This window comes from Anabrus simplex, chromosome 2 (genome assembly GCF_040414725.1).
Source record: "Anabrus simplex isolate iqAnaSimp1 chromosome 2, ASM4041472v1, whole genome shotgun sequence".
Taxonomy (NCBI): domain Eukaryota; kingdom Metazoa; phylum Arthropoda; class Insecta; order Orthoptera; family Tettigoniidae; genus Anabrus; species Anabrus simplex.
Genome location: NC_090266.1, coordinates 122,052,064 through 122,065,457, shown reverse-complemented (window position 1 = coordinate 122,065,457; position 13,394 = coordinate 122,052,064). Strand labels below are relative to the sequence as shown.

General features: G+C 39.9%; 1 protein-coding gene across 3 annotated transcripts in view; it reads left to right on the top strand.

The window, feature by feature from the left end:
* The window catches only part of KLHL18 (Kelch like family member 18), a 278,350-nt gene that overhangs the window by 189,048 nt on the left and 75,908 nt on the right, over positions 1-13,394 (top strand). For 2 of the 3 annotated variants that reach the window (XM_067140347.2, XM_067140349.2), the window contains one exon: positions 11,813-11,950. The exons of the other annotated variant lie outside the window; for it this stretch is intronic. In XM_067140347.2, coding sequence (XP_066996448.2) covers positions 11,813-11,950 — 138 coding nt within the window. The remainder of the gene's footprint in view (positions 1-11,812; positions 11,951-13,394) is intronic. 3 annotated transcript variants of the gene reach the window in all.

Sequence of the window (13,394 nt, the reverse complement as noted above, 5' to 3'; positions counted from 1 at the left end):
TCCTTGTTACAGAATACTGCTGATCGCAACTGCGAGCTCACTGCATTAGCTTTACTACACCTTGACTCAATCTCACTTACTATATTACCATCCTGGGAGAACACACAACCTAAATACTTGAAATTATCGACCTGTTCTAGCTTTGTATCACCCATCTGACATTCAATTCTGTTGAATTTCTTACCTACTGACATCAATTTAGTCTTCGAGAGGCTAATTTTCATACCATACTCATTGCACCTATTTTCAAGTTCCAAGATATTAGACTGCAGGCTTTCGGCACAGTCTGCCATTAAGACCAAGTCGTCAGCATAGGCCAAATTGCTTACTACATTTCCACCTAACTGAATCCCACCCTGCCATTTTATGCCTTTCAGCAGATGATCCATGTAAACTATGAACAGCAAAGGTGAAAGATTACAGCCTTCAGGGTAAAATAACAATATCATCTGCAAATCTCAGGGTTTTGATTTCGTTTACCGCCTGTTCCTTATAAAAATTGCAAAAGAAGGGGAACAAACTGCAGCCTTGCCTCACTCCTTTCGAGACTGCTGCTGCTTTTTCAAAGCCCTCGATTCTTATCGCTGCAACTGATTTTTGTACAGATTGTAGATAATTCTTCATTCTCGGTATTTGACCCTGTTCACCTTCAGAATCTCAAATAGCTAGGTCCAATTAACATTATCGAATGCCTTTTCTTGATCTATGAATGCCATGTACGTGGGCTTGTCCTTCTTAATTTGATCCTCCAAGATCAGGCGTAAAGTTAGGATTGCTTCATGTGTTCCTACACTTTTTCTGACGTCAAATTGCTCTTCTCTCGGTTTCAATTTCTTGTGTGATTAGTTTCATTTTTCCGTATTGAGGGTTTACGACTCACAGTTACAGAGTTTTCTGACGTTCCCACATAATCGATACTATATACATTGTAAAATTAATTTATTTACATCTAAATTGCAATACTAATTTTGATCCATGGATCATACTCAGTTGCTTACACTAACAATTAAAATAGTACATTCACAATCATTAGACACTACTTTTTTTGAGTTTGTCATGTATTACAGTCTTAAAATCTAATAACCATCAATGTTTCATTTCACTAGCATACCGCTGTCTGTTGAATTAGAACACACTTCCTCATACTTTAAGACTGTAACATATGACAATAACTCAAATAAAATTGTTTCTAATGATTGTGAATGTACTCTTTTAATTGTTATAGTAACAAATTAGGTAAACAAATTGGGTGCCAGATTTTAAAACAGTGAATTTATACAAGTTTGAGAAGGATGTTTTAATTCAACAGATAGCCATTCTTCCTTAGCTGTCCTGCACATTCCGTCCAATTCATTGTTTAATTGCCTGTATTCTTTTCTGCCCTCCTCATTTTTTTCATTCTTGTATTTTCATCATCAGTTAGGTCTAGTATTTCCTTAGTTATTCATTAATTCTTAGTTCTTAGTGTGCTGTCACGTCTTTTGTTTATATTATGGTCATGGACAAAATTGTAAAGGAAACAAAGGAAGCCTATGGAGATCGAGATGAAAATACTGCTATTTGCAGATGTTGTAAACTGGGGAAAGGATAGCAAAGAAGTGCAACAACTATTAGATGTACCAAACAAGAAAATTGAGAAGTATGGCATGAAAATCAGTACAGAAGAAAAGTAAGACTATGGTGATGTCGAGAGGGGAAAGGCAAGGAAAGGGCACTGTGAAAATTGGAAGTCAAGAGTCCAGAAGTTGTGGACAGCTTTAAGTACCTAGGAAGTGAATTCATACAAAATGCTAGGTGGACATGGAGATTAGCAGGAGGATACAGCAGAGTAATGCATTCTACTAAAGTGTATTAAAACTTGTTTGGAGCAAAGAAGTACCAAGGAAAAGTAAAGAGATAATGTACAAAATGTACTATGTTCCCATACTGACTTATGCAGCTGAGACTTGGACTTTGACTGGCAGGCAGGAGAGTAGAATTCAAGCCAGTGAGATGAAATTCCTAAGAAGTATGATAGGAAAGACAGAGTGAGAAATGAAGATGTTAAGAAGTTGGGATAGGAACGCTAAATGAGAGAGTTGAAAAGGATAAACTAAGGTGGTTTGGACATGTAAAGAGGATGGAGGAGAATAGAATTCCAAGACAGATGCTGGAGGCAAAGTGCGAGGGCAAGAGAGCAAGAGGAAGACCTAGATAGAACCAGATGGATTGAATCAGTGAAGAGCGGCATAAGAAGACGAAATGTAGACTGGGACAAGATCTTGGAAGAAGAATGGTGGAAGGAAGGAGGAAGATGGAGAAGTAAAATGCCATTTCCCGACAGGAGCTGGATAAGGGGAAATGGTGTTGATGATCTTAGTTGGTCATTCCTTTCTTCCTAACCATTCTTCGGCAGCCCTACTGACCTCATTCTTCACAATTGTCCATTCTTCTTCTATTGTGTTTCCCTGTGGCTTTTCATTTAGTCCTTGTGCAGCATGTTCCTTGAAACAATCCCTCACTCTCTTTTCCTTTAACTTTTCTAGATCCCATCTCCATGCATACCTTTATTTCTTCAACTTCAGATGGCATTTCATGACAAAATAAGATATGGTCAGAGTCCACATCTGGTCCTGGAAAAGTCTTGCAATCCAACACCTGGTTTCTGAATCTCTGCCTTATAATAAAATCTCTTTGATACATTCCAGTGTCTCCAGGTCTCGTCCACATATACAACCGTCGTTTGTGGTGTTTGGACCAAGTATTAGCAAGGACTAAATTATGATCAGTGCAGAATTAAACCAGCGGACTTCCTCTTTCATTTCTTTGTTGCGATTCGAATTCTCCTACTGTATTACCTTCCCTTCGTCCGGCTCCATGGCTAAATGGTTAGCATGCTGGCCTTTGGTCACAGGGGTTCCGGGTTCGATTCCCGGCTGTGTCGGGAATTTTAACCTTAATTGGTTCAATTTCCTGGCACGGGGGCTGGGTGTATGTGTCATCTTCATCATCAATTCATCCTCATTACGACGCGTAGGTCGCCTACGGGAGTCAAATCAAAAGACCTGCACCTGGCGAGCCGAACTTGTCCTCGGACACTCCCGGCACTAAAAGCCATACGCCATTTCATTTTTTTTTTTTTTTTTTTTTTCCTTCCTTCCCTTCCTTGGCCTACCACTGCATTCCAGTTTCCTATCACAATTAGATTTTCATCACCTTTGACATGTTGTATTAAATGATCTGTTCCTTCATGTATTTCGATTTTGTTCATCATCCGCTGAACTAGTAGGCATATAGACGTGCACTATTGTGGTTGACATTGGCTTGGTGTCTATATTGACAGCAATAATACTTTCACTATATTGATCCTAGTAGCTTACCCGCTGCCCTATTTTCCTATTCGTTATTAAACCAACTCCTGCATTTCCCTTCTTTGACTTTGTGTTGATAATTCCGTAGTCGCCTGACCAAAAATCCTGTTCTTTCTGCCAATGTACGTCACTTATACAAACTACATCTAACTTCAGTCTATCCATCTCCCTTTTCAGATTCTCTAACCTACCCAACGATTCAAACTTCTTACATTCCACGCTCCGACTTGCAGAATGTCAGTATCCATCTTCCTGATGAGCACCCCCTCTCATGTAGTCACCACCCGGAGATCCGAATGGGGGACTATTTTCCCCGAGAGGAAGCCATCACCAGAACTTCATTCATACTAGCGATGGGTCGAACCAGTTCATTCCTATGAACTACTTCACTCATTCACACTCTTTACTGTGAACTGTTCAAATGAAGTAGTTCATTCATGAAGTAGTTCGTGAAGTAATCAAGCCTGATGAAGCTGCTGAGTATGTCGTTCAGCAGCGACTTCGTTCACAGTATCTCTCTCACTCACTCAATAAAGCTTCATAATACTTAATAATATAACCAACAGATGGCAGAGCTATGTAATTATGGACCAAATAGCTTGCTTGCTTACAGCATCTAGATGATGGTTGAAAGGGACAGGGAAAAGATAAAGATATATAAAGATATAATGAAGGAAATACATTTAATCTGGGTTCATCTTATTCGCATGATGCACTCAACAGTGTTTTTATCTGCCACGTGATACCTGTTTTAGCTGTACTCTGGCAGAAAACACCAGGGTTACCAACATTATTCATCATATCATAGTATTTTTTCCTCTTAAAATTCAATCCAAAATAGAATGAATATGACTACCACTGCCATAAAAATCTATTTATCTACCTTGATGAATCTTTCATATAGTTATCCTCCTGTGGGCGGGGGTGTTAGAATAACACCCACAGTATCCAATTGCCTGTCATAAGAGGCGACTAGAAGGGGCCCCAGGGGCTCTGAACTTCGTAGCGTGGGTTGGCGACTACGGGGCCCTTAGCTGAGTCCTGGCATTGCCTCCACTTACTTGTGCCAGGCTCCTCACTTTCATCTACCCTATCCGACCTCCCTTGGTCAACTCGTGTTCTTTTCCGACCCCAACGTTATTAGAGCACTTGAGGCCTAGGGAGTCCTTCATTTTCACGCCCTTCGTGGCCTTTGTCTTCCTTTGGTCAATACCTTCATTTTTCGGAGTGTCAGATTCCTTCAGTTTTTTCTCTCTGATTAGTTTTAATAGAGAATGGTTGCCTAGTTGTACTTCCTCTTAAAACAATAATCACCACCATCACCACCACCACCTTTCATATAGTGTGCTGTCACTAACAAGTAGTTCTCATTTTTAATTGAAGTCCATTGTCAATACAACCGCTTCTGCAGACGACATTGCAAGCATAACACAAGCCTGCGAAGTGTTGAAAGTTTACAAAGATTGTACTGAGAAAATGAGCAGTGAAAGCCTGGTCACTGCGTCAAAAGTTATACTATTCGGTCATTGAAAAGATGGTGTTGCAGATTTACCAATAACTCTGAAATTCATGGTGATGTGAAACAGATGGCCGAGAAGCTAGTGGAAGAGCTAAATCATCGTACTTAAGGCACTCTAGGAGAGACGATTCCAACTTCAGGTCTTTAAAAATGATGTAAAGTCCGTTCATTGTGATTTATTATTTAATTAGTCTATTCCCCAAGTGCAGTTTGTTTAATTAATTAAGTGTTGTGTTTAAGATAAACACTCCTGCAAGGAAGATACTCTTTCGGCTGTGGATTCAGCGCACTTTTTACTTCGAGATTCACAAGGCAAGCATTTTATTTGCATATCTGCTGTGCTCACTCTGTTGGATTGTTAGTGTCTTTAATGGTGTAATATCACAGTTGACAGGTAGGATGGGACTGGGAGTAAAGAAGGAAATGAATGATGTAGCTAGTCAGAGGACGGAAGAGAGGGTGTGAGCGAGTGATAGTAAAATCGAATGAGTTGTGAATGATATGAAGTTTGAGAACTGTGAAGTATATGAAGTGTGAGAACTGTGAAGTGTTTGAACTACCAGTTCATTAAAATTGAGTGGTTAGTTCACACTTCATAGGTGTGAAGCGTTCATTTTGAACGACTCTTCACGAGCTACCCATCACTAATTCATACAGAGACAGCTGCATGTCCTCGGGAGTTAGTTACGGCTGTAGTTTCCTGTTGCTTTCAGCCGTGTAGCAGTATCGACACAGCTAAGCCATGTTGAGTATTATTACAAAGCCATATCACTCATTCATGTAGACTGCCGCCCTTGCACCTTCCGGAAGGCTGCTACCCCACTTTCGATGAACCATACGTTAATCTGGTCTCACAACAGATACCCATCCTACATGATTGAACCTGCGGTTCAGCTATCTGCTTCATTGGGACACGCAAATCTCCCCACCGCTGCAAGGTCACATGGTTTGCAGGGGAAGATCTAATGTCATAAGCATATATAATTACCACTGTGAACAGCTAAAATGGGTACAATAAGCATTTATTGCAGCTTACCTTTCTGTCGTATTGAATTTTATGACATCAGTCAGGCATTTTGCAAATGTTCCTTGTGAGGTAATCCTCTGGATGTGTGTGTTCTTAGGTGCCTTTTGCCCCAAGTTTGTGTTCATGGATGACTTCATAATATAGGTATTCACTCTCTACAGAGTATACAGATGTCTTCTGATTGCATGAAGGTCACCGAGTATGGATGGTAATTCAAACATAAATCTTTTGATGAACCGTGGGAATAGGACATTGGATCGCACAGTGTAATCTAGCAAGTGCGTCCAGGATTGGAAATTCATATGATGATAAAAACTTCAGGCTCATTTTTGAGCATTTATTGCTATCCTCAGGTTCTCAATAAAGTAGGCCAGACAGGAAGCTCTTCCACTCCTACTAAAAAAATAATATACTTTACTGGAAACATACTACCTTACTTAGAATTTTACAAATGTTGTTCAAAAAGCTGACAGTTAGACCCTGCCTGCACGTGTTCGGAGGTTAGGTGTTGTCACATGTTTTCGACCACAGCAATTACCCCAGTACCCTTTCAGATCCCTACCTACCACCCATGGCTCCAACTTCCACCCTTTGTAGCTTAATGACAATAAGTCACTTGACAGTGTTACCGCCTTTTCCTCGGAACGCTACGAGAATAGATTGTTCTTTCTCAGCTTGAAACTAGTGAACTTATGAATTAACAGTACACTGTGCTGTACGGATGGATTTCTGCGTGTTCCAAGTATGGGTAGCAAATACAGTAGAGACAATACGCGACACTCTGTGAGATATTGAGGGACAGCTATTAGAGCTCTCTCTAGCGGATTGACCTGAGAACTACTGCTTCTGTCATAAGAGCACGTGTATTTGTGTGTGAAGTTTTTTGTGTTATTGATGCATTTTCAGTGAGTTGACTTCATTAAATAGTAGCGTATGTCATTCCTTGATATTTCCTCTCAACATGAGGGGAAAGGTATGTGCTGTGTTTGGCTGCAGTAACTATGAAGTAGAGAAGAATGCGGTCTTTCTTCCGTTCCCCTCGTGACAAGAAAATGTAAGTAATATTGTGTTTGCTTATATCTTCTTCCAGTGACAAAGAGATTTTTATAGTACTTCATAACCTTCTGACCTGCTCGACCCATATTTTAACTGGCTTAAAATATAATATGCATATTTTATTGTATAGTGCAGCAGTTAACCTTCAATACTGATGTGGTGTTGTAGGTGTGATGTGTGGGTTTGATTTAATTCAGGAAAATACATATGCATATGAGTGTGGTCAGTTGTGTTCCAAGTTACCCCATTTGGAAGGCCGTAATGCGTTGTCAAGCACTGAAGAAAATATGGGTGATTTAAGAAATGTACATATTTTGTTGAAACAATATGATGTAAATTTGCTTTACCCTAATGTAATGGCATTATGGCAGGTATTGCTTATAGGGAAAGTTTGAATGTTTTTGAGGCTAAATTTATAGATTTTCTTTCTGTCAGTAGGCTTCAAGTTAAAAGGAAAATTGTCCAGCTCTTAAATATAAATACATTGAATCATGTGTGGAAGGAATGTGCCGATATTTTTGTTGACAAGTGTTTTAATATGACACAGTGCTTTTAAATGAGAGCAAAAAATTAGCCGTGAACATTCAGGCAGGAATTCTAAAGCTAAAAAAGTAATGCATAAATGAAAGATCAAGCCCTTTCACAGCAGTCCATTTCACATCTTGATTATATGTCTAATTTCACTCTTTAAATAATAACTTGTTAAATAATTCTTCATTCATTTATCCAGAATTGCTTTAGCAACTTTGAAGTTAATATCTTAGTAACACTTTCTTTCTAAACATAATTTATTTATCCATTTCCATATATACATTTCCATTGATATTTGAATTTAGCGCGAATTTTCAGGTCAAGCCACTAGGAGCGCCACTTGCGACTTGTCTCCCATTTTAACAAGGCTAAATCCGGAAGTGTCATGTATTGTCTCTACTGTATTTGTGGGTAGTTAACCTTTTTTATTGGTTAATATAATCCTGGACAAGTTTCTGATTTACAGTGTTAAAATGCAGTCCAATGAAAGTGTTTGGTCGAGTGCCTGTTGTTCTCCCACGAAAATACTGAATAAGGAACAGGATGCAAATTCAGTTGTATGTTGACCTTCCACATCTGTTTCAACTCTCGCCACTAAGCTTAATTATTCAACAAGAATAAAACTGTGCAAATGCTCAGAGAATAATTTAAAACTAGGTTCCGCTAACATTGTGAATAATAAGGAACGACCCCACTGTCGGCAGCCCTGAAGATGGTTTTCCGTGGTTTCCCATTTTCACACCAGGCAAATGCTGGGGCTGTACCTTAATTAAGGCCACGGCCGCTTCCTTCCCACTCCTAGCCCTTCCTTGTCCCATCGTTATCATAAGACCTATCTGTGTCGGTGCGACGTAAAGCAACTAGCAAAAAAAATAAAAAAAAATAAGGAATGACCACGGTGTTCTTTGCTTCAGTATTTTTGCCAACAATAGTTTGAAACATGTAAGACTTAAAAGACTTTTCCAGACAAAAGATCCAGAGTATACAAGTATACTAGACCTTTTTAATCATCACGAGCAACAATTGAAAGTAATTGTCCAATTCTTAGAGAAACATTCTACAGTTCCTAAGAGAGCACTAATACCATCCTTTGAGGCATCTTACTGGATTGCAAAATCTGACGCACATTATTGGTAAGAAATTACTTCATTGTACAGCTGTAAATATGTGCACGATCATGCGTGTCGAGAGTCTGAAGACAAAACAGCTGTCAGGAAACGCAGTGGCTTGGTGTATTGATGCAATGTCCTCTTACATAAAAATACAGTTAGAAGACAACCCAAAATTTGCCTTGCGAATTCATGGAAGCATGGATATTGTGAATCATGCCCAGCTTCTTGTATTTGTTTGCTATTGTCACGAAAATTAAATCCATGAGGACTCTTTATTGTGTGAAACTCTAAAAGGGAGGACTATAGGGGAAGATATTTTCTCTTTTGTGAATTGTTTATTAACAGACAAAGATCTCCTGTAGACTAATTGTGTTGGTATTTGTACAGTGCTAAATGATTCAGTGAGTACTGTGAATTTGTAGCCAACAATAAATGTGTAAGACTTAAAAGACTCTTCCAGACAAAACATCCAGAGTAACACAGTGCTCGCGTTTAAGAAGAAACTGGAACTGTGGAGAAACCCGTTACAGAAGGGTGAATTTTGTGAGAGCAAGAGCTGTAATCAGTAGGCTATTTTCCATTCTTTGTGATGAGATGGGATCTATGCATGACGCATGCACATGGAGGTATATAGTTTGTCCCACCCTTGACTTCTTTCTCGCATTGTGGAACTGAAGGATAAACTTCGCCTTTTCCTGTTGGACAGCAATCCTACATTTACGGGGATGAGAAACAGGTTCTTACATTGTGCTACTTAGGGCCGGTTCTACCACCTACTGGTAAAGTAGCGCGTAATTTGCCCTCCGCGTAAAACGATGTTTCCGTTCGACCACCCCCAGGTAGCGCTATCGGCAGCATAAATCGTCGTTACCCGGCGCGTAATTTATTGGCCACTTCGAGGACCCGATAAGACTTTACCTGCCGGGCAAGTTTTGAGAGCTGAACATTATTAGCTGTATTTCTGGTGACATACAACTGAAATTAGCTTAGTATACTGAAAAAAGCATTATACTGTAACAGTGATCGATATTGTATTGCAGGATTTTGAACATTAATGCTTCCTTAGAGTTGCAACGGTCACACCAGCCTCTCGCATTGATAGTGTAGGGAACACATTTTACACGTCAAGCTTTCGCAAATAAACTCTAAAAGGATATAAAATCGAAACCTATTTGGAAATAATTTCAAATTAGATTTAATATTATACTTTTTCAGTTTTCAAACTCCAGGTATAAGTTCTTGCTATGTATGCACATTACCGTAAGGTACCTTGTAGCGTAATGGCTAACGCGCACAACTCATAATATGAGGTTTACAGGTTCGAGTCTTCATTATGACGAACCTTTTTTTTTCATTATTGGCGTTGTATTAATCTGTTTGCCTCTTTTCATACGTTCTTTTGTTAATAACACATTTCATTGAAATATTTAATCACAATATTATGTCTACTAGGAACATGCTTTATATGTGTGCTACTTAGGCTATAGAAAGTGATGATACGATTAATATAGCATACCGTATAGGACTGTCACCCAGGTAGCAGATTCCCTATCAGTTGTTTACATAGTCTTCTTGTAAATTATTTCGAAGAAATTGGAAACTATTCCATTCCAGAATGCCTCTTCCTATGATGGATATTTACCCCGATTAGTTCTTTAACAGTCCAGTACCTTCCAACTTTATCTTCATAAACATTAGAATGAAATGCATTGTAAATAAATGGAGGCATGTGGAACTAAACGAGGTCACAGAGCTAGTTGCAAATAGAGCATCGTGGAGATACTTAATTCACATAAGCCTGCAGATAGAATGCTCAAAGGCAATAAGTCCGTAAGGTGTTTATACGTATATGGAAGCGCGTGAAAAAGAGTTAAGAACAACGGCATGGAATGAAAAAATTTTTAAAATGTAAATTAGAAATACGATGAAAACCTGCATACCTTCTATTACGGAGCAAGCGACTTGACCATTCTACTACGAGAATACTTACATGCCTTACATGACAGGTTATAACTGGCATAAGAAAATGTAATCTCGAGATTTTAATCCCAATTAGGTACTGATTTTGAAGCTCATAGATTAAAATCACGAAAGCTTGACATAAATCGTTGTCCATAACTCTTAAGACTCCCCTTATTAGGCTTTTTGAAGATAATCAACAGATGCAAGCACAGGAAAATAAGACAATTGAAATGAGCTTCATACATCTGACGATAGATAGCAGCACACTCGAAAGCGAGAAGTCGCTAAAAATCAGTCTAGCCAACTCCGTATATCGGTGTCTAGCTCCTGGTAGCTACCCAGCGCTTGCGCGGAGGTGGTTGCACGCAACGCAAAGTACCAGCTGCTTTACACCCCCAGGTAGTTTACCTCCCGGGCAGCTGCCAGCCACTTTACCAGCGGATGGTAGAACTGGCCCTTAGTTGATGTGTTTGAGGAACTGAATGAACGTAACATATTACTTCTAGGTTGGAATAGTATCATCTTGATGAGTAACACAGTGCTCGCATTTAAGAAGAAACTGGAACTGTGAAGAAACCAGTTACCCAAAGGTAACTGTGAAATGTTTCCATGCCTGAATGAACTCCAGCTTATGGTTTTCTATGGGTTCCCTGACAGTAGGACTCACACTCACTATCTCCCAAATCTCGAGCTTGCGAATTAGCTAACCCGGCACACCAAAGTACATGGCTAAACTAGTTGGACAAATCTTCATTATATATTGCTAATAAAAGGGGGTAGGACTAATAAAAAATAAAAAATATTATTTCGAAAACAAGCACGCCAGGATTTGCTGCGAGGCCATAGTGGTACACTAGCCTAGCGAATGCAACAGCTCGATGGTCCACTGGCCCGGCAAGGAAAGTTTTCATTGCCTGATAGATAGTACTCACTGTAGCCAAAAAGCGTGCCATGATTTCTTTAATAGTGCTTAGCACTACAATCCCAAGTCACTCATTGTTCTACAATAGCGTGTGTGTGAAATACTTGAGATATTTCTAACTTATTGTACCAGTGGTAGAGGAGTTTAGTTATAAGAATGAAGCCATTTTCTTCTCGAACTCGGAGGATAATGGCGCTAGTCCTTTGGTCCGAGAATCCTGGTGGGTAGTTTCCATATCAAGCTGATCTATTACATTTTATAAGACAAAGAACGCTTTACCAAATTGAACTTCAAATATATTTACTAACCACGAATTATATACATATATTTCAGATTCAGAAGAATCGGCAGGTGATGAGCATCATGACATCTCTGACAATCCAGACTATACTGAGGGTTCAAGTGAAGGTGAATATGATGATGATGAAGATGAAGAACCGCCACGGAAGAAGGTGGCAGGACAAAGATCAGGTGAGACCTCAAGTAAAAATAACAATCTTCAGAATACAACGGACAAGCATAATGAGATACGTGTGGAAAATTCCATTCATGAGGAAGACATCAGTTGAAGACGATGTGCAACCAGGGCCATCATTTGCCAGTATAGTAGTCTGGTATAGTTAACTTCCGAAAGTAATCAGGGGAACCCAACCCCTACAGAGCGCATCCCCAGGTGGTGGATAGGGGGCCCCTACAGTATGTAGTGCTGGTTGAAATACCCAATACAACCTGCGGACCAGCAGGTAGCCCAATTTCTGGGGGCTTTAAGATACTGAGACACCCTCTCTCCAGGGGTCATAAATATGGAGGGCCCTTGTCATGGGTTATGGGTGAAGTCCTCAACAGCATTTACGGCAGAGAAGATGAACTTCGGTACAGTGGAGTTGGCAGAAGGGGCAAACCCGCAGCGTCTGTACTCCAGAGGAGCGGCTACGAAAGGCATCTGTCTCCATGTTAGGGGCGGCCTAATTTTGAACCTGGCAGTAGGTGTAAAATGCCTTTGGGTTTGACAAGCCCATCGTAACAATAGCCTATATGGATAAAGCAGATGTGGGCCTTGGAAAAGTTTAGGGCATCCCCTGCTGAAAGCAACGCGCAGCTCTTTGGGTGCTAGGAGAACTGTGAGAAGTGGGCAACCAGCACCAAACTACATCAAGATTGCGACAGTAAATGTCCTGACACTGACAGGAACGACAAAGGAACAGGTTGACTTCATAAAAGAAAAATATATAGACATACTTGGACTGTGTGAAACCAAGAAGAGGGGTACAGTAGAGATACCTCCGAAAGAAGGATACAGGCTGTATTACAGCAGAGGACCTGAAGCAAAAAATGGAGTGGAGATCATGTTTAGAAATGAAATCCAAGAATATGTGGAATCTACAAAATATGTCAGTGATAGGATGATGATGATGATGATGATGATGATGAGACTCCAGTTTGAAAATGGCTTGAAAGAGATATATTTCAGTTGTATGCCCCACAAATGGGTTGCATAGATGGACATCTAGAGGACTTTTTAGAGGAAGTGGAGAGGCGGATAGAAAATAAGGAAGTGCTGTTGATGGGAGATCTAAATGCATAAGTTGGAATAGAAAGACAAGGATAGGAAGATGTTGTAGGGACCTTTGGATGTGGAAATGTAAACCCAGAGGGCGAGGAGTTGGTGGATTTTTGCATGAGGAACCAAATGCTTCTTGGAAACACCTGGCTTAGGAAGAAGAATAGTCAGAAGATTACAAGGTATGGTTGGGGAGATAGATGAACAAAGACCATGATTGATTATATAATCATAGAGAAAGAACTCTGGAAGAACCTTTTAGATGTTACAGCCATGCCTGAAGAAGCCTTTGGTGGAGATCATAGAGTTGTGATAGGACAACTGAAAGTGGGAAAGTTTTTAAGAACCCTCATT